This window comes from Pan paniscus, chromosome 7 (assembly GCF_029289425.2).
Source record: "Pan paniscus chromosome 7, NHGRI_mPanPan1-v2.0_pri, whole genome shotgun sequence".
Taxonomy (NCBI): Eukaryota; Metazoa; Chordata; class Mammalia; order Primates; family Hominidae; genus Pan; species Pan paniscus.
In genome coordinates, this window is record NC_073256.2 from 107,991,786 (window position 1) to 108,018,889 (window position 27,104).

Consider the following 27,104-nt stretch of genomic DNA (forward strand, 5'->3'; position numbering starts at 1 on the left):
TGTTAAATATTTAACTTAAAATACAGTATACCACTAATATACACTTTCCCCACACTCAGGATGCTAATAGGCACTGTCAACCAAGAAGAGCAAGCACGGCAGACAGTATCGTACAACCTTGGATAACAAGCATACCACAATGTCAAAACGCTTATCTGATGAATGCTCCTCTACACCACCTTAGTGAAAGTAGTCTGCAACATGTGGCTATGTCTTGTGGCCCATTTTATAAACTAGCAAATAATTGTGGTCCAAAATGGCTAACAAAAGGTGTACAACAGTATTGAAGCTTCTACAAATAAACAAGGACAAATATTGTTCTTGGTGCTAAGATGAAAATGTTATGGCAAATGGAATGTGCCTTTTAGGAAACAGTCATGGAAATAGGGTAGAGATCAACAGAAAATTAGATTAGTTAAAGTCCTCTGACATTATGAAAAGCATCATAAATATTGCCACTGGCTGGGACAAATGACTAACAACTGTTTGGCAGTTGGCATTTCGTGACTTAAAGATATAGAAAAAAACTGGAGTGAGTGCCAATTTAAGACGTCAGAATAACTTCTCCTTAAAGCTTCTTCAAGAACCATAAGCACCCCATGGAGGGTCAATCATCAACATTCTCATTTTTAGGAGTACATCCTCCCTAACCCCTCAATCAAGGAGTGATTCAGGGGATTCAGGATATCCCCTGAATCCACCCTACATGACATGTAGGGTCTTTTCTCTACATGCATTAAAGTATAAAGACAAAGAAAGAAAAGCGAGAAGAAAGTAAAATATTACCTTTTATTTTCTCAGGCACACAAGTGATTTGGATACCAATTATCAAGACATTTTACTGATTTCCCTTTAGAATGATCTATTTTAAATCTTCAGCCACCTTAGAAAAAGTTTGCAGTAATCACTTTGCAATTCATAAGTATCACGTTAGAATTTAGTTGTGGAATAAGTTAACAGTTTATGTTCAATATGTGAGGTTATTTGAACTCCTGAGTTTTAAATATCCTGTGGAACAGTGATTCCTCTCCCTTCTAATGGCTTTTCAGATTAAAGCAATGACTTTAAAAAGATTACATCCTAAATACTTGATTACAACAGAAATCGACCAATCTAAAAATCAGATAGTGTTATACTGAACATCATTCTGATATAATGAGTAGCCTCTGGCTGAAACAAAATTCCACCACCAAGGCCATCAACCAGGTTAGTACTGTTTTTCCTGGGGTCTATGTAAAACTCTTTTCTCTGCAAATGCTGCTTTGCTGTGAACAGCATGGATTTACCTGCACCAATGTGGCACACACCTAGCAACTTTCTCAAGCATTCTAAAGATATCCCCAGAGCTAACAAATATTGACATATGTAAGTCACAGCACCTTTCTCAAGAACAGTCCAAATCAGCAGTGCACAATCACACACACAGGAATGCTGGGGATATGCTTATACCTGCACCACTTAGTTACAACAAGGGGAAATAAGAGTAACTAATGAACTTAATAGCTTCACAAGAAAAATGTTTTATAGTCATATACTTGACCCTATCAGGGAAAAGCCACCTAAAAGCATGTGTAGCTGGTTACAAAGTGCATCAAGGGAGAGAATGGCTGGCTCTGAATAAACCCACAGTCACTTCTGAACATAAAGTACACATTCTAATGACAGAGATTTGGTAATATTATTTTCACAAACCAAACAGTACAAATTTCAAGTTATTTCACAAATCAGATGATCAAATAAAAATGGACATGAATATGCTTAGTAAATTAGCATATACATTTTTTTTAAAGGTGCTATTGTAAAATAACCTACATGACAAAATTTGGCAAAGAGTAAACAAAATCATTAACAATAAACCAAAAAACATGTAAAACTTAAGAAAACTCCCAAAGAATTAAAAAAGAACACATATTTCATAGGATTCAGAAATTATATATCATTTTTAAGTGTGCATTAAGCAACTTTATACTGCACTTTAACAGTCTGAGAAATTTGACATTTCATTTCTATAAATATACATGACTGGAGACATTTTATAAGTACATATGACTGACAGCAATATTTGGACAACATAAAAGTATCCTGTAGATATGTGTTGCTGCCATAAATCTGGGATGCAGGATTAAAAATGGAGTAAATAAGGCATGACAATGCTTTGCACGATTTATTGTGAGTGCAACTTAAAAACCCAGCAACCAAATTTACCCATCAAGTAGCAGGACTATAAGGGACTATTGTTTACTTGGATGCTGGAAATGCTGAAGAAAAGAAAAACCACAGCCATAGATTGGTATTTTAGAAACAGTCAATCCATACTATTTTAAGAAAAAAAGGATGATTTATTATATAAAATTAAGATTGGCAGAATACAGAAAATTATTTCTTTTACCTTTACATATTTATTGTTAAGTACCAAGCAAACTGTAACAATTAGAAGAACTCATTACAAACTACCAAAATGTATTAATTTGGTGAAATTATTCAAGTCACAAATGCTTAGTAAATAAATGTACTTCAAAATACGTGAAGTGTAAAACAAGTATGAAAACAGTGATCTTAAATAATGATTCCTTTCACAAAAACTAACCAACAAACAAGAAGCACAAGAAAAAGGTTGTCAGGTTAGACAGAAAAAAATAAATCAAATGTATTGTTGGTTGGGATTGTTAAACTAAAATCATTAAACGAAAACCAGCAACTAGATTCAAAAGAGAGAAAAAAAACCGAAATGAGTAATTAGGATTCAAAAAGAATAAGGGTATTACAATACTATATCTATTTTCCTACTAATAGCAAGAAATGAGGATTTAGATGCCAATTATGTCCTGTAGACCCAGGTGCTCTCAAAGTATTTGCACTGGTCTTCTAGGTATGGACATATAAATGAACTTTACTGTTACTCAAAGGTGAGAAAACTTACGCATTATAAAGGAAAGGAAAACAATTATACCTGATAGAGCAAAAAGATCACACATTAAAATGATCAAATTCATCTCTAGCATAAGACTAGAATAATCTGCTTCCAAAGAATTCCTTTGTACTTTAGTAGATGAGGGCAAAGCTTTCACCGTAATGAAAAGGCAAATGGGAGGTCTCTGATAAGTTGGAATCATCATAGCAAAAAAAAGAGATACCTACCAGAAAATTTGCATTAATATCTATAACCTCATTTGTAAAAAAAATTCATTAAGTTTATAAACTATTTTAAAAATAAAATGAATACATATGTAATATGAATCATATGCCAAATTATATTCTATAGTCATAAGTGCTATTAATAAATACATTTGATTCATGCTACAAGAGAAAGAATTGAGACAATTTCACATTTCAGAATTCCTGAGTCTTATCAGAGAAAAACAAGTACTGAAAAAACAAACACAATAAACCTACTTAAAGTAGGGCAAATAACACAAATTTGGGCATATTTATAGTTTTAAAGCTGAAGACTGTGGGAACAATATATATGTACTTCATGAAATTATAAACATGTTTTTAAAGCTTGGTTTTTAAAAAAGGCGTTTTGATCAAACAAGGCCACCTGAGTGACATCTTCAATGATGGTAAGCCCACCATTTTAAAGGAATAACATCTTTATTTAAAAGCCTAATTATTAATATAAAAAGGAAAAAAGTTTATTTTAACACAATGTTTTAGTAAGATTGCAATGGGACAGCCCTTTGATGAAAAATCTAAGGAGGGTAAAGCCAAAGTAACTGAATTAGAACAAGAGTTCCAATTTTGAGCTACCATCCACCAAATAATTTCCCTTTTGCTTTGCATATTACACAGTGAAAATAAACAGTTATATTAAGAGCACTTCAGTCCCACAAGGTAGGATTTAAGCTTTGTGAATAGGTGTAAATGGCCCTGTAACAATATGATGCCTGCAAAAATACATTCAACTGAAAATTAATGTCTGTTCTTTAACTAGTAAGGAAACGGGAAGCTAAGTGGTCCCACTTAAACAATAAAACAAAACAAAACAAAAACCACTGTTTATCCTTTCTGGAAAGACTACCAAAGCAAAGAACATCCAATAATATTATAAATTTAAAACTGCATACTTTTACTCATCTTTACAAGTAGGAAAGATGCATACAAACTACTCATGGGCTTTATAAATAAAGACACTAAGCAGAAATAATATTTGGGTTATTTCTCTGTTCGTAAATACCCAGAAATAAAACAATTAAAAAACACTAAAGTGCAGACCTATAGGCCAATACAGGCATGATAAAGAGGTGCAGCCAAATTTGCATCTACATTTACACTTACATACCCAGAAAATGATTCTTGCTTTAAAAAAAAAAAATTGTGCAATTTAAAAACTAGTCAGTTTTGTTTGTGCTGTAATACAATTAGAACTTGTCTCTGCCCACTAGTGAAGTGACTGCTAGACCTTAGATAGCACACTAGGCTCTTGACAATCACGTATCTCATTAGAATCATACAACATTGATTCCACCTCCAGAAAATGTTAGGGTCCTCTTGTTGTAGAATGAAGAGCCACTGGTATTTGGTTGATTGCCTTTAACCAGAGAAGATTTCAGTTCCATTTCACAAGCTACAATAGCTGCATTCAATTCCACTTGAGCTCGATGAACTACATAAAACATGAGGCCTATACTTATAATAATCTGTGAATAAAAATAAAACATTACAGTTATCAATATTTTATACAAAAAAAAAGAGAGAAATAAATCCAATAAATATTTGGCTTAGAAATGCTTCAAACAGGGTGCTTCTCAAAGATGGTAGGTAAAGGGTTATACATTTTTAAATAGTTTACACACAGTTATTGTTTATTCTTTCCTTTGCTGCTTCTCCTGGTAGTGGAGGACCAAAGTCTACAGGTAACCATGACATGGTATTAGGAAAACACACATTCCTTTTGGTTCACTTGATACAAGCCAAACCTGTCTCTTTGTACCAAAAGGCTTTCTTCAAGGAATAAAAAATGTCTACAATAGAGGTAACAGCTGGCTAAACTTTGTTGGTATAATTAATGTAGTATTATACCTTTGCATGACTATAAATGTCCATAGGTATTTCTAAGCCCACTTAGTGAGAAGCACTACTATTTGCAATGAACTACCTGGTGAAGACAAAATTAAAAGTATTACAGACCACTTAAAAAAATGAAATGCCAATAAACTTCCAAAGAATTAACAAGAGATTGTGAACAAGTAATTGCCTGTACTTAGGAAAAAACAAAATCAGAGGAAAACATGATGATTATTTAAAAATGTTAGTCAAAGGGATACTAGAAAAATCATCACACTGATCAAATTGAAAGTCAGGTTTCTAGTCTTAGCTTAGCTATTCACTAGTGATGTGTGATTTAGGGAAGCTTCAGTTTCTCATTGTCCTATAGGAAACTGTGGTCCCTCTGTACTTTTTTTTTCTTTTTTCTTTTTTTTTGAGATGGAGTCTCGCTCTGTCGCCCAGGCTGCAGTGCAGTGGCACAATCTCGGCTCACTGCAACTTATGCCTCCCGGGTTCAAGTGATTCTCCTGCCTCAGCCTCCTGAGTAGCTGGGATTACATGCATGCACCCCATGCCTGGCTAATTTTTGTATTTTTAGTAGAGACGGGATTTTACCATGTTGGCCAGGCTGGTCTCAAACTCCTGACCTCATGATCTGCCTGCCTCAGCCTCCCAAAGTGCTGGGATTACAGGCATGAGCCACAGCGCCTGGCCCACTTTAGCATTCTATGTACAGTTCCTCAGAATGTCTAAGCAGTATACATTTTCTAAATGAGTTTTATTCCAAAGTTCATTTGTAAATCAGTTCTTTAGGATTTGGAGCAAACACAGCAGGTGTTATTTAATGTCCCAGCAAGTTTACAAAGGCTGCTGTAACCAAAAGTGATACGGAAATATAATACAATTTCAATAAAATCTACCCATAATTATAACATAAGCTTTAAAGGGAAAGTATTCTAAATCCAAGTGCTGAGGGTGGTTGGGGGAGGAGATAACAGAAGCAGAGCATACTGGGGGTATGGTAAGTGTGAGAGGGGAGGAACTTGGAACTTGCACAAGGGGGTGCCATTAACTGAGTACCCATCACTCAGTAAAATTGTAAATAAGTTAGGCATCTTAAAGCTGGGTCTTTAAATTCTGTAATTGTTTTCTGTTACTTCTCTTAAAAGAAACAAGATATATTTACCGAAAACTCCTAAGTTTGCTATGTATCAACAAATGGAAACACCATGTAAAGAGATGAAAAAAATATGGGGGCGGGGGCGGGTGCTTTGTGAATTAGATGCTACCTTCTGTTTAAGACATGCTGAATTCGAGGTGCCTCTTAGATATCCAAAAAAGTTCATGGATGACAGTGAAGGGGTCTGAAGCTATGGAAAGAGGGCTGAGCTAAAGACAAGTGCTGAGGAGTAGGATGAGGGCAGGGGGAGGGTCTTGACCCAAATACACATATTAGCAACCATCAGAGTAACTGGATTTGCTGTAAAAAAGTTTTCAGAGTAGGACTAGAAAACTTAAGCTAGGATCTTCAAAAACACAGATATAAGGGGTGAAAGGAAGAAGTTAAGCATAAGCTAGGCAAGTGGAAAAAAAAAGTTAAGACAGTGGTATCAAAGAAACTAAGGAAAGAGTGTTTTAATAATGAAGGCACTGTCAGGAGTCTTACGACTACTAACAGGTCAAGCTAGATGAGAAATGGAAAGTACATCTCATTTAGACAAGCTTACTGACAGCCCTAAGAAGAGCAGTTTGAGGGAAGGAAGTGGCAGGGCCACAGATAGCAAGGGTGAAATGGTTACATCTTTAAGTGGGACTTTCCCAGCTGCACTTCTGATCCCAGGGCCTGACGATTTGTACTGTCCCCCAACACACCTTCCCCATCTTCCTTAGCTAAGTGAAGTGTTAAAAAGGGTTTAGAAAATGGAAATAGATAGTACAGACAATTGTTTTAAAAGTTTCCTTATTAAAATGAAATCAAAGAATCAAACACAGGCAGAAGGTCAAGCCTCATACAGAAAGACAGGCATCTCTTAATGCTAACTGGAAAGCAAGCTAAGCAGGGGCAGGAACATAAGAAGTTAACAGATTTCTTATATGAAAATTCAGGGGTTTCTCAGTTGAAGGCTTCTGATTTTTCTGTTAAGCAAGAGAGGTAATCTGCTGACAATAAAGATGGAAACAGATGAAGGAGTCAAAATTGTGAGGAGAAGTGAAGATAGTTTAAAATAATTAACTATTTCAAGACAACAGCAGGGGAGTGAGAAGACAAAGGAGAGAGATGGGATGTGGGGCAGTGTCGAGAAACTAGGTGAAGATTTGCAACCATGAGTTAAATATCAATGTGTCTGGTTACATGACTTCCCCAAAAGAATAGGGGCAAAGCAGATAAAACTTGGATGTATTCAGGTTTGGGGTTTTGGTTAGTAGATACATAGAAAAATAACAGGCATGGAAGAGTAACTAAATAGACCACAGAATCTAAGCTGGATTTCAGTACAGTTTGAGCATTCCTAACCCAGAAATTCCAAACCTCAAAGGCTCCAACCCGAAGTTTTTGAGCACTAACAAGACACTCAAAGAAAATGCTCATTCGAACACTTTAGATTCCAGACATTTGGATTAGGGATACTCAACAGGTAAGCACAATGTAAATATACTGAAATCTGAGGAAATTCAAAATCTAAAACATTTCTGGCTGCAAGCATTTCAGATAAGGGATAATCAAACTGTACAAGAAATGGTTGTGGCTTCCTATGAACAGTTATTTTGTATTGCTTTATTTTAGGCTGGCAGCCATAAAACTCAGAGGCAAATTTGTGGCTCGTTTCTAGAAAATAAGAGGAATCTCATGAATATACTTATTCTGCTAGCTTTAACCTAAGCTCTCTTTTTTTTCTTTTGTATATATTTTGTAAGCTGCATTAAATGCCTCCTGATACAAATTAAGCTGTAACTAATATCAATTAAATCAAACAAGCGTAAACATGTCTTCACTTCTTTTCATAAATCCCTAGGCTAAGAAATATGTGCTTTCCCCACTGTCTTGTATTATAAGCTTAAATTTTCCAGCTTAGCCAAAGGGTGAGAAATCACTGAATAAAAGAAGATTCTATAGTTTAAAAAGCATCATGAACTTCATTGACTATAGTTGAGTAATTTACTAAGATGCATAAAAATATAAAGTTTCAAATAGTAAAAGTTCTCTCTAAGCTACTAACAATGAGGGATTCTAATTACTCAAATGTAAAGTCAAAGGGAAAAAAATGTTACAAATAGATTACTTATTTTCAGGAAACTACAAAAAATGCTTAACTTCATACTAAAAAAATCTGAGAATGCAATACATATTAGATAATTTTACAGTTCTTTGGGACAATCATAAATGTTAATTTATATACTGTGCTATAGATATAATGCATAGAAAGTTTAACTTTATATGATTAGGATGCTGTATTATATAAATAAACCAACTGTAACAAAAACATTTAACTTAGATTCAGATTATCTGAAGAAAATATAGCTCTGGGGAAAAAAAGTAAAGAAAAATAAAAACTGACTCTTTGCATGTCAAAAATATTACAAAATTTTTCTTAAAGCAAGTACTCTTATTGATAAGCTTTATTTAGGCAATATTTCAATGTAAATATTCATGGTTTTACTTTATGTACTAAACTTGTACCTCATAAGCGCAAAGAAAATTAACTCTGGCTTTATTTTATCATAGTATTTTAAATAAGATAGGGCCTCAAAAACTTGAGAATAATGCCACCAAAATTAAATTTGTAATACGGTACCATATACTCAATAACAGTTAAGTTAAAACTAACAAGTTAAAAGACCAGTAAGTCTGGAGGACCATTTCATTAGTATTATTTGCTTAGAGGAGTATAGTGTTGTCCCCTGTATCTGTGGGGTATTGGTTCCTGGAGCCCCCCAGATTTCAAAATCTGTGTATACTCAAGTCCCTTACATAAAATGGCATGATAGTTGCATATAACTTTTGCATATCCTTCCATGCTTTAAATGATTTCTATATTACTTATAATACCTAATATGATGTAAATGCTATGTAGTTATTGTAATACTTTTTTGTGCTATTTTTTATTGTTGTATTGTTATTTTTAATTTTTTTCCCAAATATTTTTGATCTGTAGTTGGTTGAATCCATGAATGTGGAACCAATGGATACAGAGGGCTGACTATATTCTACTGGTTTTGAGCATAATCTCTAGAACCAACCACCTTGGTTCAAATCCTGGCTCTACCACTTATTAGTCGGGACTTTAAACAAGTTACTATCTAATGGTGTCTTTGTGAACCAGTTCTTGTGGATCAGAGATAGGGGGCTTGATTTACAGCACTTGCCATTTCCCATGGTGTAAATGTTCCCATCATGGGCAATTCAAGCTATCAATGTGATGTCACTGAATGCTGAGTTGGGAAGAGATGTATAATACATAACCAGCTCAAGATAATAAACATCTGAAAAAAAAATCTGTACATCCTAGTTGGTAGGGACTAAATGAGCTTAAATATGTGGCATATAAAGCATGGAATAAAGGTGAACTATCATCATCATCTTACTAGTTCATGAAAAATTATGATTTTCTATTTTGTTAAATCTCAGGAATAAAATCAATCACAAATGTTAACTATTTCTGCATGCAAATTTAAAGGCTCTAAAGAAATTTGCCTATGTGGCAGTGTTTTCCTCTTTCATCAACTTCTTATGTAAAATTTTATGTGCCCCAAACTATATTACAATCTGCATGGTAATAATAATCCATTATACAAGTCTTATTTGGACTTGTAATAGAAAACCTTAGATATTTTTATGAGGTAATACTTTTTAAAACAAATCTTTTGTTTCACATCAAATTGTACTAGAAAGAAATTTACACTCTCAACATACTACTAAAAAATACAAATAGGTGAGTTTCAATAATTTGAATATAAATAAGATAAGCACTCAACTCTGCCCGATCTTACTGAAATTATTTTCAGATACACTTCACACAAAATCAAAATACAGTATTTGATTTGTGATGACTCTGAAAATAATCACTGCAAAAATAACCCTATTTTTGTCATTCTTTTTTGCCTCTTTAAGAGGATTTTTCTGTATCAATTCAGTTCTACACACTTGCATATATCCACACAATTAAAAAATTTTAATGTTGTCAAAATATGTAGTAGTAATGAAAGAACAAAGAAAAAATCTAAAATGGAAAAACCCTCTGATTATTTTCAATGAAATCTGTCAAATCAGCAACGCCATACAAAAAGAAACAGAGAGAAAAAAAGAGACAACCCTTGGCCTTAAACTCACCTGTAAACAAAAAACAAAATATCCACTAACACTCTGTTCTGCAATGACATCTTCCATTGTCCGCAGGGTGGTACCCAAGTAAGAATTCAGAAGCTGGGTAGGGAGCAGTCCAACCGAAGATGCCATCAGATAGTTGGGTAATGAGAGATCAGTAATCTAGAAGAGTAGATTAAAGGGAATGATTCATTACCAAGTAAAATTTCAATTCAACATAAAAAAATGTGTGTATTAAGTCTAACTAGTGGTATTTCCTTGGGAAGGAGCTGACATCTTTACAACAGTATCCTGAGTTTACAAAATGATTATAAAGAGAATACATGCAGAATGTAGAAAATTTAGAATGAAATAAAAGTAAATTTTAATATTCTATTATACTACCATTGAAAGGTAACATTTGTGACTATTTTTTCTTTCATGTAAATAAAATCCACACATTGATAACTCTGTAAAAACAGTTTTGTAAGTCTTCCTCATATCATTAAAGATTCTTCATAAGCATTCTTAAATAGCAGTGTGGTCGCTGAGCTTTGAAGCCAGATAACCCTAGAATGGCATTCTGGTGCTGATAATTCAATATGCTACTCTGTCTCTAAATATCTGTTTTGTTTTGTCTGGAGACAGAGTCTCGCTCTGTCACCCAGAGTGGAGTGGAGTGGTGCGATCTGGCCTCACTGCAACCTCCGCCACCTGGGTTCAAGCAATTTTTCTGCCTCAGCCTCCCAAGTAGCTAGGACTACAGGCACATGCCACCACACCGCTACTTTTTGTTGTAGTTGTTATTTTTGAGACCGAGTCTTGCTCTGTCGCCCAGGTTGGAGTGCAGTGGCCCCATCTCAGCTCACTGCAAGCTCCGCCTCCCGGGTTCATGCCATTCTCCTGCCTCAGTCTCCCAAGTAGCTGGGACTACAGGCGCCCGCCACCATGCCCGGCTAATTTTTTGTATTTTTAGTAGAGATGGGGTTTCACCGTGTTAGCCAGGATGGTCTCGATCTCCTGACCTTGTGATCTGCCCGCCTCAGCCTCCCAAAGTACTGGGATTATAGGCGTGAGCCAGCATGCCCGGCCCTACTTTTTTGTATTTTAGTACAGACAGAGTTTCACTGTGTTGCCCAGGTTGCTCTTGAATTCCTGAGCTCAGGCAATCCGCCCACCTCAGTCTCCCAAAGTGCTATCAGTTTTTCATCTGTAAAATGAAAATCATCACCAGCTTAGATGGCTGTTGTTAGGACCAAAAATATTTCTAAAGTATCTAGGAAATACCTGGCATATGACTGACACTCAAAAAAGGTGAAAATTATCATTATTATGCAATTATACTACTATTGTGTGGATGCAGCACAATTTAACCACTCCTGCTGTAGAATATTTACATTGCTTTATTTTTTGTATATATGTAATTACACATTTATTTTTGGCTATTATCAAAAAATTCTAAAATTACAATGACATCTTTTGGATATTAACCTCTGTGGTAAGCAACATCTAAAATATTCCTAATGACTTCATCTCCTGGTATTCATGCCCTTGTGTGATCCCTTCCCCTAGAGTGTGGGCTGGACTTCGTGCTTACTTCTAGCAAACAGGCAAGAGCAGAAGTGAGGAGATGCCACTTCCAAAATTAGGTTACAAAATGAATAGGACTTCCACTTCTTCCTCAAGCAAGTAAGCTGCCATGCTCTAAGTAGCTCCCATGGAGAGACGCAATGTGGCAAGGAACCGATGTCTTCAGTCAATAGCTAGCAAAAATAGTCTGGAAAAATAGCCAGTCAATAGCCTGGAAGTGAATCCTGCCCCAGTCAAGCCTTAAGATGATGCAGCCCTGGCCAAAACCTTGATTGCAGCATTGTGAGGGAGCCTGAGTCAGAGGTACCCAGCTAGTTGCACAGGAATTCCTGACCCAGAGAAATTGTGAGACAATAAATGATTGTTTTAAGCTACTAAGTTTTGAAGTGATCTGGTATACAGCAATACATGACACACGTATCTTAACTCTGATAGGATAGATCATTAGGAGTAGAATTATTGGTTCAAATAGTAAAAAACTTATTTTCCAAAATGTTCACAATGATTTAACACACCTGTCAGTATGTGATACATGAATGTGTCCATTGTGTCATACTGTTACCAACTGTAGGTATTAAATTTTAATCTTTCTTATTTTGATAGGAGTAAAAATGATGTTTCATCATTAATCTGTACTATTTTATATTGACACATTTTCTACATATGTTTTTTATTCACATTTCCTTATGGCTTCATTTGTTCACATTTGCTCTTTTTTTATTGAGATGTTAAGTGTTTTTCTTGTTTATTTGTAAGAACTATTTATATAGTGAGGGCAACCTGTTGTTTATTATATGTAGCATATAGTTTTTGCTAAAGTGTCCTTTATCTCTTAATTTTATGTTTTGACATACAAATGTTTTTAAATTTTTATATAATCAAATATTATCTATTTTTTCCTCTTATTTTTCCACTGCATTTAGCTTTAGAAAGTGTTTTAAGAGTCTATTGTTGGTTTCTACTTATATATTTCTTCTGATTATGTTTTCCTTTTTAGCATTCACCACTTATTCCTTCTGAAATTTATTCAAATTAAAGGTGAGGATATAGCCTGATCCCTCCCCTTTCCCAGTAGCCAATTTTCCCAGCATTAGATACTAAATAATCAATAACTTCTCCATGGACTTATTATGTATACTTCAGTAGAAATAAAAGTTACTTTATATAAAAAGGGCTTATTTGGAGCTCTAATACTGTCCATGTATCTTTTAAATCTTGTACTAGAACTAAAACATGGGTATCTCAAATCTCGTACTGAAACCAAATTGTAATAAAGACTACCAGTTAATACGTGGCAAGGAATTTCCCATTCTATTCAAACTCCTTCTTTACGCTTCTTTAAAAAATGGCCATAACTGTTCTTGGCCATATTTATTCTTGCAGATCATTCTGTCACTCAAAAAAAATCAGTAAATTTCATATTGGGATTAAGGCAAATCTGCAAATTAATCTGGATAGACCTGAAATCTCTACAATATTAGGTATTCTTATCCAGAAATTTTTCTATAATTACTCAAAATCTTCTTTTATACCTCTTACTAAAGTTTGGTCACTTTATTCACATATCTCATGTATTTCTTATTAGTTTATTTCTAAGCACTTCATGTTAATTATTGTTGCCACTACTACCGATTTTGAAAGTAACTTTTCCACATCCCCATCTGAGTATTACTGGTATATAAGAAAGCTACTGGCCACTATATTAAACTTTTTTACAAATTTTAAAATCTGACATTTTAATCAGCTATAGGTGAATCTATAACTATTAATACAACCAAATCTAAAAATCATTTCACATTTTCAATAAAACTACATTCAACTCTATTAATAGCTAATGAACTGGAGATGCATCACTGCTGATTTGGAAAGAATATTACAGTGACTGGTTGTTAACAATCCACCTTATCGATCACTGACTCAATAACTGCTCATGCGAGATGCTCCAAGAAGTGCTTGGAAGAGATAAAAAGACACAATGCCTACCACTGATGGATTTACACACTGACAAATACACATAAACTACTTCAGAAACAGACAGAATGGGGAGCATTGAGAAGGACTACATGCTGAGCATTAAAGAATAAAGGATGAAAATTAGTTGTAGAAGTGGAAACCAAAGCGTAACTTTTTGGGAAGAGAGGGATTCAAGGGATTCACTGAAAGCCTAGTATGAGTTTAGCAAGCAAAGATAGATAGGATGAGGAAGGCAGGTGTTTCAAGAAGAGAATGAACAAAAGATGAACAGCTTCCAAATCATTTTATTTTATTTATTTATTTTTTTTTTTTGAGACGGACTCTCGCTGTGTCGCCCAGGCTAGAGTGCAATGGCAGGGAAAGTACAGAATATATTCATAAAGTTGGCAGTACAGCTAGGATTGTTTATAGGACACACACAAATCCCGTAAAATAAAGACAGGAAAACTACATGGGGTGATACTTGTTGGGGCCTTGGATAAAAGAGGAAGGAGCCTATACTCAGAGGAAAGGTACCAGGGAGTCTAGTCAAAGAATGATGTGAATGGAGCTAAGCTGAGCAAGGTTCCTTCTTCAATTTAGAGCACTTACAGGAGCAGAGAAATTTCTTTAGAATAAACATGTCAAATAAAGAACATGAGAACATATGACAAAAATGAATGTTATAAAATTATATTGCAGTTAATAACAAAACATTACATATCGTGGAAGTTATCTTTAAAATAAATATCTCAGTTCAAAAATTTCAGAATGCAACACTTCTGGCCACAACCTTTACCTTTAAATGTAATGAAGTTTCTCTAAATAGAACACATAATTGACATTCATAGATGACATCAATAATATTCAAATTGGTAATTTAAGAACAGATTTCCTAAATGTGAAACAACTCCACCACTCAACTCAACAAGACCGTTGCCCATGCATAAACTGCATAAACTGAAGTTTATCAAACCTTTCATGACCAAACCTTACCCTTGGGAAACAGTGTTACTATGCATACATATAATTTTAGTTAATAATCATAAATATTTTTGCTGGAGGGCTCAATGCTTTAACCAATGGAGCAACACAGTAACATACATATACACAGGTTTTAAACTATTAATAACTTTATTAAAGATGAACAGCTTCCTCTAAATTATTTTATTTTTGTTTTATATATATTTTTTTGAGACAGAGTCTCACTCTGTTGCCCAGGCTAGAGTGCAATGGCACGATCTCGGCTCACTGCAACCTCGGCCTCCCAGGTTCAAGCGATTCTCCTGCCTCAGCCTCCTGAGTAGCTGGGATTACAGGTGCACACCACCACATCTGGCTAATTTTTTGTATTTTTAGTAGAGGCCGGGTTTCACCATGTTGGTCAGGCTGGTCTCGAACTCCTGACCTCATGATCTGCCCACGTCGGCCTCCCAAACTGCTGGGATTACGCGCGTGAGCCACTGCACCCGGTCTATTTTAATATGGCATTTTCTATAAGCAAAAATTTTACTCAGAATCTCCATCTAGCTCAGTGTTTGACAAACATATTTGGAATACTTGTTCCCACAAGGAGATGCATCCAGCCTTCTCTCCCCAGTAAGTCTTCAAGCACCAAAGTTATAAAATTCTGTCTCCTTGTTCTACTTTGTAGAAAGACATTAAACATGAGCCTAGATCAATACCATTGCAATTCCTGCCTGCAGTACCCAGCATTTTGGCTCAGGAGTTGTATTCCAAATCAAAGAACCCCTACATTTCTCAACCTAGGATATCGATGCTATCTTGCTAGTTAGTTTCTATGATGAGATACCACAGCAAGAGTTTAAGGGATGGCAAACACCACCTGACTGCTGTCATCTCATGTTTTAAAAACTCTAGAAGCACTATAAAATTATATATCCTCTTATTCCCAGAGGTACAGTGATATACTTGGAGATGTGATTCACTTAACTGGGTCAGCAGGGGTTAACACGTAGAACATCACTTCACCACTATACCAAATAGATCCTGAAAACAAAGAAGTACTCCATCTGGGAGGGAAAAAAAAAATGAGAGGAAAAAAACTAATTCTGAAGAGCAAGAGCTGATTCACCTCTGAACACAGCATTTTTGGAGCTGACAACAGAGAACCTCTGTCTTCAGATCATTCACTGAAGCTGGGGTTGTGGTCGGTCCTCTTAGGCACAGCACCAAGCACAGCTCTCAGGAAACCTGACCCAGCTCTTCTGCTTTCTAAGATTATAGCTTTTTACACAATGGCTTTACCACTTTAATTTAACCCACGAAGAAACTTTGTTTTTACATAGAATATCTTGGCATGGATGTAATAAAAAATATAAAGGTGACCAGTATTCAGAAGACCTCAAATTTTATGTGCAGCTCTGTGAATCTAGCATTAATTTTGGCAAATTATACCTTCCTGTATAGACTTGTTGCTTGGTATTTGAGATGCTGCTTATTAACAAAGTTACTGTTAAAATATTATAAATTCCAATTAAAATACATTATATTATATACGAAAAAATCATGAATCCCTATAGAAAAAAATCATGAATCCCTATGACTGTTAAGAAAGGATTGGTCAAGAGAAATTAAAATGACCAGTTTGGTCTTTTCATCTAATTAATATTTACTGATAAATTATTTTACTGTACATATCCCCAAAATACTTCCTATTAATATTTCAGAAAACTTGGGGAACAGAGAAAAAGAATTCAGAAGCGGCAACTATTTTTCACTCTCAGAAAATCAAAACTTTAAAAATCAGTTTCAAGAAAAACATTAACTACCTATTCTCTTTCCTTTACTCCCCAAAATACCTCTTCATCTTTTCTGTGTTCCCAATCTCAGCGGCCCTAGCTGGAGACCTCATCAGTCAGGCACATAGCTAATTCCTCATTTCCCACATTCAATATCTACTACATCTTGTCAACCGCACCTTCTCTGGGGAAATCTATCCACCGTCTGGGCCTATTTCTAATTCAGTCTCCTCTTTGGTCCTGACTACACAGACTACCCCCACTCACTACCTATGGTAACCCTGCAGAAATCTTTTTAAAAAGTGAGCCTAATCCTACTTAAACTCCCTCCTACTGCCATGAGGTTCTTCAGAGTGCAAAGTGCTTCATGATCTGGCCTCTGAGCATTTCATGCATCCTGTCACACTATGTCCCAGTCACATCAAAATTTTCTCAGTTCCTAGAACACTACTTGCTCCCCTTTCCCTCTGGGCCTTTCTACATTGTTCCTTCTGGGGAGTACAACAAGCACATCCTTCTTCCCACTGCATTTACTCCGAAAACTCCTACACTGTCTTTCACTACTCAGTCATCAATTACTCTAGGAAACCTTCCCAGATGCCCCAAATCTTTGTTAAGTGCTTTCAAGTGCTCTGACAGAACACTATACTTCCCTGTCCCCTTTGCACTGGAGAACAACCGAAGGTTTCACCGTTTGTTTGCCCCTCAGTCCTTTCCCAGACTATAAATTCTGTGAGGAAAGGGACTGTCATTCTTGGTCCTCATTGTGTCCCTAGATCTTAACAGATGCCTACTATATATTAGTTGCTTAATATATGTTTATTGGAGGTTGGATGTATCAACACCAATAATGTTTTATTTATAAATATGGAAACCTAGAATAGTTGCCAGTTTATAAACAAGTTGGAATGCAATGTCCATTTTTAATTGGATTTTCAGAAATTAAGAACACTTTGCCAAACACACAGAAAAAATGTTATAAATGAAAATTAACTTATTATCAGCAAAACTTACACCATGATTTACCTAGAATGCTATTTCTCCACTGGAATGCTACCACCTCAAGGGAGAGACTTTCTTTTATTCACGGCTACACCTCCAGCATTTAAAACAGCAGCAGGCACATACTAGGCACCTACTAATTATTTACTGAATGAATACTAAAAATATTTCCAGAAACCTCCAAGGTGAACCTAATGTCAAGGCTAAGACCCTCTGGTTAGGGTCTCTCAAGCAAACCTGAGAGTACTGAAAAAAGTCTTGCTACTGGAGAAAAAAAAAAAAAAAGAACAAGAAGGCCGCAGCCGTGCTGAGACCCTACCCTAACAGCTAGAGAGGGCTTCAGGGTAAAGAGATTTCTACTGACAGAAATGGTTAGGTCAATGTCTGTCTACAACACAGAAGCATCTTCACATATGCAAGCTTTTTCATGAGTTCACTGTCCCTAAATTAGGAACTGCTTTTAATGGTTCCCAAATATCTTAGGGAGGTGTCACCAATTTATTTGAGAATCTGGTTTAACCCCCCTTCCACCCTCCCACCCACATACACACAGAGGCCTTGAATCTTCTCCCAAGGGGGGAAAAATTTATATCTTATTGTACATAATTTCTGGAACACAAGTTGAAAAGCTTTTCTTCATACAGTCTGACATACTATAGGTTTATTATTTGTACTAAAACATGTATCATATGCCTTCTATATATATCTAAGACCCAGTTCTAAGCAGGAATAAAAAAGATACAAAGATAGAAAACTACAGCTGACTGCGCAGTCATTAGAAGTCATGTTGTAATACATGTAATAACAAGATGTTCATTACTTCAAGTAAAAGAAGGTCACAAAAATCATTAACTCAATATTACATTAAAATACATATCAACAAAATGCAAAGAGAAAAATAAACACTAAAATGTTAATGATGTTTTTCTTTGTACTTGCTATACTTTTCAAAGTTTTTACAATGAATACATACAGACAGAAAAAACAAATATTGTTAAAACATGTTTTAATAACCTCTTTGCTTTTAAACAAATTTTTTTTAATCTAGGAAGGGTTAATAAAACATACTGTATATACATTAATATAACAGGCTAGAGATATAGATTAGTGAATTGTAAGCCTACATATGACACAAAAACTGCAGAAGCTGATGAGATAACTAAAGAGACACAAAGAGGGGAAAACAGTTTCAAGGAAATAAAGGTCAACTGCATTCAGTGGTATTATGAGGTCTCAGGATGTGCACTGAGATGACATTACACAACTTGTTCATCCTATCTGACCCTTAAGGGCCAGACTCCAACTCTTTCAAAACACAGACCGTGTCTGCCTTTCTATTTTGCCTGAACTGTACCACTGGCAGCGAATCATTACACTTTAATAGTAAGAAGAAATCATCATTAGATACACTGATACAGTGACAAGTATTATGACCCATCATATCTTTTTCTGAATCTATGGCTCTATCTACAGCACAGAATAAGAATTAAGAAAATAAGAAAACATATTACAGAATAAGAACTCAAGAAAATGAGAAAATGTGTATTTTTATAACACATACTATCACTAAACTGTTAAAAAATAAAAGGTAATGTTACATTGTTGCTCAGAACATTTGTCTTTTTAAAAGCAAACTCTGACCTCATCTGTACCCTCTCATTTTACAAATAAGGAAAACTGGAGGCCAGAATCATTAAATCACTTCGCCAGGGCTACAAAGGAGCTAAGACAGAACCAGAAGACCCCATAGCATAAGCTAAGACTATACTGTATTTGTGGTCTTAGAGTCATTTGCCAAAAACTTTAATTTAGTTGTAATAAATTTCAGTTCAAATATAAACTAAATTACTAAAAGTAATTTACCTTCTTGATAGCTCAATGCAAACTCTAAGAAAACTTGAGAACAGTTATATCTGCTTAAAGTTATGATGACATCTTTCACTATTATTATTTCAGTCAGTACCAGTTTCATAGCTCCCCGGCTCCCTCCAAAACAAAGAATCTATTTGTTGCTTCAAACCTATGGTGGGCTCATATAAATAACCAAAGTAACTGGCAGTTTGGTAACACACAATTCTATAAAGCAGTTCCCTAAGAAGTGAGCCAGGGTGATGGGTAAGGTCTTGCACTTTAAAATTTACTCATTTCTATTTTGTTTGCATTTTACACACAGTACCCATTTATTGCTTTTGTTTAAAATTTTTTTTCTGTTACATAAAAATACAAGATATATGTGAGAAATTAAGGGCCTCTTCCTACAGTTGCAGGGGCTCAGCCTTGGTAGCTGTTTTGTTGGTGTGACTCTAAGGCAGAAGTTGGCAAACTTTTTCCATGAAGCACCAGGTAGTAAACAGTTCAGGCTCTGTAGGCAGTAGGGTCTGTAGTAACTACTCAATTTGCTGTTTTGGCTTAAAAGGAGACACACATAGCACACACATAAATGAGCACAGCTGTATTCCAGTAACACTATTTACGGATGCTGAAGTTTGAATTTCATATAATTCTCATGTATATGAAATATTCTTGTGATATTTTTTCCAACCATTTAAAAATGGAAGAATCAATCTTAGCTTGTATGCCATACAAAATTGGGCTGTGGTTTTCTGACCCCTGCTCTAACATCTGGGATGATACCTAAGTCAACTGTATAGAACCTTACCCAGTCCTCCATAATGTCTGATCTTTAAGGTGCTCTAGGATAAGTATTCTATAACTGGAATCAGGATGTGTCTGGGAAATCCAGCTCTTCTTGGACCAACACTAGTTCCTGGATAAGTTAATGGCTCTAAACATTTACTAACTGTGTAATCTTGAGCAAGTTATTTCACCACTGTGCCTCAACTGCTTCAGCTATAAGATGAGGATCAGGGCTGAAATGAACAGTAAATAAGTTATGTGTGCATGATTAAACAGTGCCTGGGAATTAGTTAAGTACAATGTAGGTATTTGTTAAATTTTTTTAAAAAGTAGCTCAACTTCACTGTCCTTATTTTGGAAGGCAGAGGATGGTGAGAAAGAAATAGTAAATAATGAGCAAACTATATATTTTATCACAGTTTTGCAGCAGGTATTATTAAACACATCCCACAACAGAAAGTATAGCTCAAAAGAGTAACTATAACTACTTCAAGATGACACTGTAAATGTTGGAACCAATCTGATTTCAAGTTTCTACCATGCATGTGAGAAGGGGAAAAAATGGTTCAGAGGAGATAAGCAAGGGAAAGCACCTTTCCTTCTTCCATATATTATCCTTTACAATCAGCTCCTGCTTCTAAAATGTGAATACAACTACCTCCACCACTACAAACAATAATAACACTTAACAATTACTGGGAAGTGACTATGAGCCAGACAAAATACTTAATGCCTTCACTGTATCAGCTTTTTTAAGCCTCATAACTACTTTATTTTACAGATGAGGAAATGGAGAAGGCCAGATGGCATAGACTAATTCAGGATCATCTATTTCCAAAGCCTGGGCCTCACATGACCACTACACCTAACTTCTTTGAGGTACGCCCAGATGAATTTCTCTAATTATGGGCACACAAAAAAAATGAGTTTTAACTGGAATTTTTTTCTTTTTTTTAAAAAAAGGATGATTTCAAAGATAGGGAGGGATGTGGAAAACACAAGAAATATGCCTAGAAAAGGGGGCAGCTATGGTCAGCAGGAGGGGTATGAGGTGGAGAGGATACATGAGGAGGCAGAATGGAGTTCTAGAAGGCAGAAAGTCAAGTCAGACTAAAACCAACATCAGCCTTAACTAAGCTTTCTTTTCTTTCACATATCTTGGGTGAATTCAGTAAACTGTTTTTGTTGAAAGGACTACTTCTGTAAGCAGGCAGTTCAGAACAATAGGTATAAACAGGACGTAACAGACCATATCCAGGGGCTTCACAGTCCACCCCGCTATGGCTATGAGTCAAAATTTTACAGTAAGATGCACCATATCAGCTGATCCTGGGTTCAAACCCTAGCTCAGCCACTTGGTAGGTGGGTGACTGAAGAAGTTCCTGGATGGTTGAGCCTCTGTTTCTTTCTCAGTGAAATGGTGACAATAATACCTATTGCAAGAGGCCATTTTTCTTTTTTTTCCCTTCTTTTTTATTGACCACACAATGCTAAATTGAGAGTTGTCCCTTGTCAAGCTCAGTTTCAACTACAAGATTACCTTAAATTATTACCAAGCACAAAATACAACTTCTTAGTTACATACTTAATATGTAAGAGACAAAATCAAAAGAAAAGCCTACCTTATTGTCAATCGATAAATACATAATGAGCCCTTACTATTTACCCATGACTACACCAGGCATTAAATATATATTGAAGAAATAAAGAGGTGGTTGGTTGAGACCCTGCCATCAGACCATGGTTCAAAGTTTGACTCTACCATTAATTTAGTACCTTGGTGACCTTGGGTCATAACAACAGAAACGACAAAAGCCAATACGTGTTTGTTAAGCCAGGCTCTGCTGCATGTATTCATCTCATGTAATCTTCTCAATAATCCTATGGAAGTAGGTATCATTACTTTCCTCATTTTACAAATAAGAAACTGAAGCCTAGAGAGAATAAACAACTTGCCCAAGGTCACTAGATTCTAAGCAGACAGCAGGACTTCACAACACCAGCCCTGTGCTCCCAACTAGTAGACACTAGTCTATAATATGTGCATAATCAACTTCTGCAGGGCTGGTTTAAGGATCAGAAATATGTGGAAAGAGCCTAGGACAGTAGTTGGCACACAGTAGATGGACAAGAAAAGGCCCAAGGATACATGCTATATTGAAACACAAACTAACAGAATCAATCTACTTAGGTTCCTTAGCCCAACCTTCTTTCAAAGTCCTGGGACAGTTTATTTATTATTACCCAAGACTGGGTCAAAGTTCAAGTTTATATTTCATACTATAGGAGGGTATGAAAAAGAAATTTAAGACTAAGACTATATCAAACTACTGCTAACACTCAACTTTATCTCTGCAGAAAACCCCTTATCTGTTCCACTGCCTCTACCAAATACCATTCCATAGTCATTGCTGCTGTTGCTTGGAATCAAGAGGTTTGCAAAAGGCATTTAAAAGAAAAGAAAAAAGAGAAAGATTTTAATTTCATCACAAAGAGGTAGATTGGTTAGAATTATTCCTAATTCAAAACAAAATGAGTTTCCAGAAACTAACAATAATTTACTTTTTGAAACAAAACAATGCATCAGAATCACTTAAAATACATCAATTCCTATGGTTTTGAATGCAATTATCTCTTTATTTCAGTACAGTTTTCTTTAAGTCTAGCTGAAGGGTTAAGTTCCTGGGAATCTACATAAACTCTTGGTAGTTTAGAATCATTGAATTTGGGGAACATGGTAATCTACTTTTTTTTTTTTTTATACTTTAAGTTTTAGGGTACATGTGCACACTGTGCAGGTTAGTTACATATGTATACATGTGCCATGCTGGTGCGCTGCACCCACTAACTCGTCATCTAGCATTAGGTATATCTCCCAATGCTGTCCCTCCCCCCTCCCCCCTCCCCACCACAGTCCCCAGAGTGTGATATTCCCCTTCCTGTGTCCATGTGATCTCATTGTTCAATTCCCACCTATGAGTGTGAATATGTGGTGTTTGGTTTTTTGTTCTTGCGATAGTTTACTGAGAATGATGGTTTCCAGTTTCATCCATGTCCCTACAAAGGACATGAATTCATCATTTTTTATGGCTGCATAGTATTCCATGGTGTATAAGAAAATGTGGTAATCTACTTTTTTAAGTCCTTCACTTTAGAAAAGAGAAAAGTGAAGCCAGACAGGGTCAGTAACTTGATCCAAAGTCACAAAGTTTGTAAAGACCAGATTCCTTTCTTCCAATAAGATGATCTCTTCACTAGCAGTGTTTCTATCCTAAATCAGTTGCATGGAGATGCACACTAGCTACAGAAACTTGAGTAAGCAAAACATATGAATACAAGGACAGAAAAGAGTCTATAATGGTGCATATACAGAAGAAAAATATATGCTACCTGAGCAAAAGATTATCTGTTTTATTCACCACCCCGTGATTTCGAAATGAAGTTCTTCCAAAGAAAGAAAGATAAACAGTAGGATTTTCTTCTTTACATCGCATTAAAGCACAATTACTTGAAGAAGAAAAAGCCCATTTCAAATCTAGGAAACTCCAAAATCCGGAGTCTGCAACTAGCTCCTCCACTGTTTACTGAAACACTTCCTTTGGTCCATGTCGCTAAAAACTTGAATCAAAACCCTGGATGTATTTATGCAAGCAAGACAGAAAGCTTTCCTCCCTAAATGTTGCCAAAGCTGCTACAAAAGATGACAAGTATTAAAGATGGGCATTTCCATTCATGTCCCTGCATGCCTATTGTTAAGAGGGCTTTTCATTTTTAATTACATTCCCATCCCGAAAAGAAACATTAGTTTTTTATCTAACAAACTCTCTTTCGAGGCTCCGCGTTAGGTATGTTTTATGTGTATGACAGATTTCCCAGGCTGCGATGGAAAGTAATCGTAACTCCTGCCGTCAATGTCACTTCTCTGCTGGTATTTATCTGATAGAGCGCCCTCCTAGGGCCGCCACAAGACCGCTCAACAACAGACTTGGAGAGGGATAGGCCAGCGGGACCCCACTTACCGAAAACACTGCATTCTGAAGCCCAAAAGGTATGGGTGTCAGTCTGGCCAGCGCCACCACTTTCAGGCCGCTTCCTCCCTCCACTACGCGAATAACCGCGCTCAGCTTCTCGCTGCTCTGGATCCTGGCGGCCACCCAGGCGGTGAGGAGCCGCTTGCAGACCACATGGGCGATGAAGGTGCCGATGAGGACGCCCACCATCATCAGACCCATGCCCAGCACGAAGCCGTACAGGTAGCCAGCGGCCACGTTGAGTACGATGTAGCCCCAGCCGCAGGGGAAAGAGACCACGATGAAGCCCACGACGAAGAGCAGGACCCCCAGCAGCGAGTCAAGGCTCTCCACCCACAGCAGGAGGTGCTGAAGGTAGCGGCGGACCAGGGCCAGGGAAGCGAAGCACAGGGCGGCCAACACGCAGACCAGCACGAGGCTCCGGCACCAACAGGTGCTGCCGAGGCAGCAGCAGCGCCAGTTTCTCACCTCGGCCACGCCGACCACCAAGCCGCCGCCGCCACTCCCGGGGCCGCCCGCCAAGGCCCCGCCCGGCTCCGGCAGCTCCGAAGCCTCGGGCGGACCGTGGCGCTCCAGATAGGCGCCGAGCAGGGCGCCCGAGGCCGCCGCTGCTGCCGCCGCCGCGCTCGCCCCGCCCCCGCGGGGAAGGCGGTCCGCCGGGCCGTCCCCGCCCGCACCCCGCGGCAGGGCCCAGCGGGCCGGCGGCTCGGCGAGGCCCGGGAGGGCGGCGTGCTGCAGCAGCCGGGGCAGCGCCTGGAGCAGGATCCCGCCCGGGCTCCGCATGCCTCGGCCCAGCGCGGACCCTCAGCCGGCCAGCCCCTCCGCCGCGGCGCCCGTTAGGCAGCTGCCCTTCATGGCGCCCGGTTCGCCCGGCCTCGACTCCCTGCGTCCGCTCAGGGGTGGGAGACGGCCCGTAGAAGGGCGCGGAGTCAGCGGAGGAGCGACGGCCAGGCGGGGAGTGAGGAAACTCCGGCCCCAGCACCCACGGAGCCCACTCCGGTGGTGCCCGCCCCTTGTCGGCCAGAGGGGGCGGGGCCGCGGGCGATGGGGCGGAGCGGGCTGTGTTCTGGTCCGCTCCCGTGACGCGCTGCCCGCCAGGCTGCGGGGGTCGCGGGGCGTCCGCGTGGGCCAGTGGAGGCCCACAGCTGCGGAGGGAAACCGCTGGGAGGGGAGAAGGAGCTGTAGGAAGAGCGAAGCTGCAACGAGGGGAGAGCCGGGCGACGGGCAGGGGCCCAGGCGCGCTCCCCGACTTCCCACAGGCGCGCGCATGCCTGCGTGTCAGGGCGCGCGCTCCCCCTCTCGGACCGAGGCGACCCCAGTCCAGGAGCGGCTTGGATCCTCGCCCGTTCCCTCCTGGTCGTTTCCGCAGTAACCTCTTATCAGAGCGGGCAGCTGTGAGTGGCGCTCACATCCGCCGCTGCCCTGTCGAATTGGGGAAAGAGTTCTTGTGTTCTGAGGAGGGTTTGGCTATGGTCCTTGACCCTATTCTTGTCTCAGACTTGCCTCCCAGGTATCGAGGTCTCCCCGTGGGTTTCATATGGCTTGGTCCTTTAGGAGCTGGAAAAATTAGGCATAAAGTCCCCCCACCCCCTTGACAGAACCCCTTCTGACTCCAGAGGTCCTTTATCGAGTGCCAGGCATTGGTCTAGGGGCATTTGAAAAAGATTCACTGAAGGACATTTTTAAGAGTTCGCTTTCTCAGAGGGCAGCTTCTCAAACTCATTCGCTGGTTTCTTTTCCTCTTTCCGCCTGTTTAAGGTTAGTGTTCCCCAGGTCCTCTTGCCTTCTTCCTTTTCAGAGTTTCCTGAGCCATCTCATCCAGGCCCAACAGCTTTGATCCTGCCGTGCCCCCCATAAGAGGTGACCCCTAAGTGAATGTCTCTGCCCACACTTCCCAGCTTGTGGTCCGGCCTGTGGATACAATCAGGTGGAATTCCTGCAGGCAGCTCAAACTCAGCAGAGCTTGGTAGATAAATGATCAACTTGGGCTCTGGTGCAAATCACGTTTAGTAACTGGTCAAACAATCAGTCCCTGAATCTCATTGTTTCTTTTTAAATTGCAAAATGGAGATAATGGTACAACTTAGCTTCGTAAGAGTGTTGTGAGGATTAAACAAAATAGAAAAGTAAGGTGATTAGCACTATGCCTGAAATCAGTCGTCAGTAAATGTCAACTGTGTGATGGTATCCCTCATTAAAAGTGTGATCCCCCATAGACCGACTCTTCCTTCTGGGTTTCATATCTCAGTGGATGACCTTCCACCCAGTTGCCTGCCAGATAACGGACCAGGACACCTTAGGTCGTTGCTGATCAGGCTCCTGCTTGCTGGCTGATCAGGCTCCTCCATGCCATTCCCTCCTATCCACCCTGGTTGGGCTGAGTCAGGTAGAGTCCCTACTAGGTGCCAGGCAAGTTCTACATCCTTCAACTCCCTTTTCCAAGCCTTGTGACTCACACGGAGGAGCAGCTCTTACTGCTGCCACAGCATTTACCTAAAGTTTTACTTCCGTAAAACAGTACCAAGGAGGGATGGTGCTAAACCATTCATGAGAACTCCATTTCCATGATCCAATCACCTCCCACCAGGCCTCTCCTCCAACAATGGGGATTACATACAGTTTGACATGAGATTTGGGCAGGGACACAAATCCAAACCATATCAGTCCTGCACTACCTTCCCTTCACCATCACCCTCAATTTGGTATTTCCTTTCCTTTCCCAGGCTACTTTCTGTATGGCCATGATCACATTTGTCCCATTGTATTGTAATTTTTTGTTTACATCACTGTCTCCCTCTTTAAGCTTTGAGTTCCTTCAAGATGGGCCTGTTACTTATT

At 38.3% G+C, this 27,104-nt stretch overlaps 1 protein-coding gene across 2 annotated transcripts; it reads right to left on the reverse strand.

The window, feature by feature from the left end:
* Window positions 1–775: 775 nt before the first annotated feature.
* TMEM64 (transmembrane protein 64) lies at window positions 776–25,226 on the reverse strand. 2 transcript variants are annotated; one of them, XM_024929862.5, is made up of 3 exons: window positions 24,255–25,226; window positions 10,319–10,474; window positions 776–4,640 (listed from the first exon to the last, which is right to left on the reverse strand). In XM_024929862.5, the coding sequence occupies exons 1-3, from the start codon at window positions 25,047–25,049 to the stop codon at window positions 4,449–4,451; spliced, it is 1,143 nt and encodes a 380-aa protein (XP_024785630.2). In that variant the 5' UTR covers window positions 25,050–25,226; the 3' UTR covers window positions 776–4,448. The 2 variants fall into 2 exon arrangements, with proteins under 2 accessions (XP_024785630.2, XP_024785631.2); XM_024929863.3 differs by lacking the exon at window positions 10,319–10,474 and having other exon boundaries at window positions 24,255–25,199.
* Window positions 25,227–27,104: the final 1,878 nt, after the last annotated feature.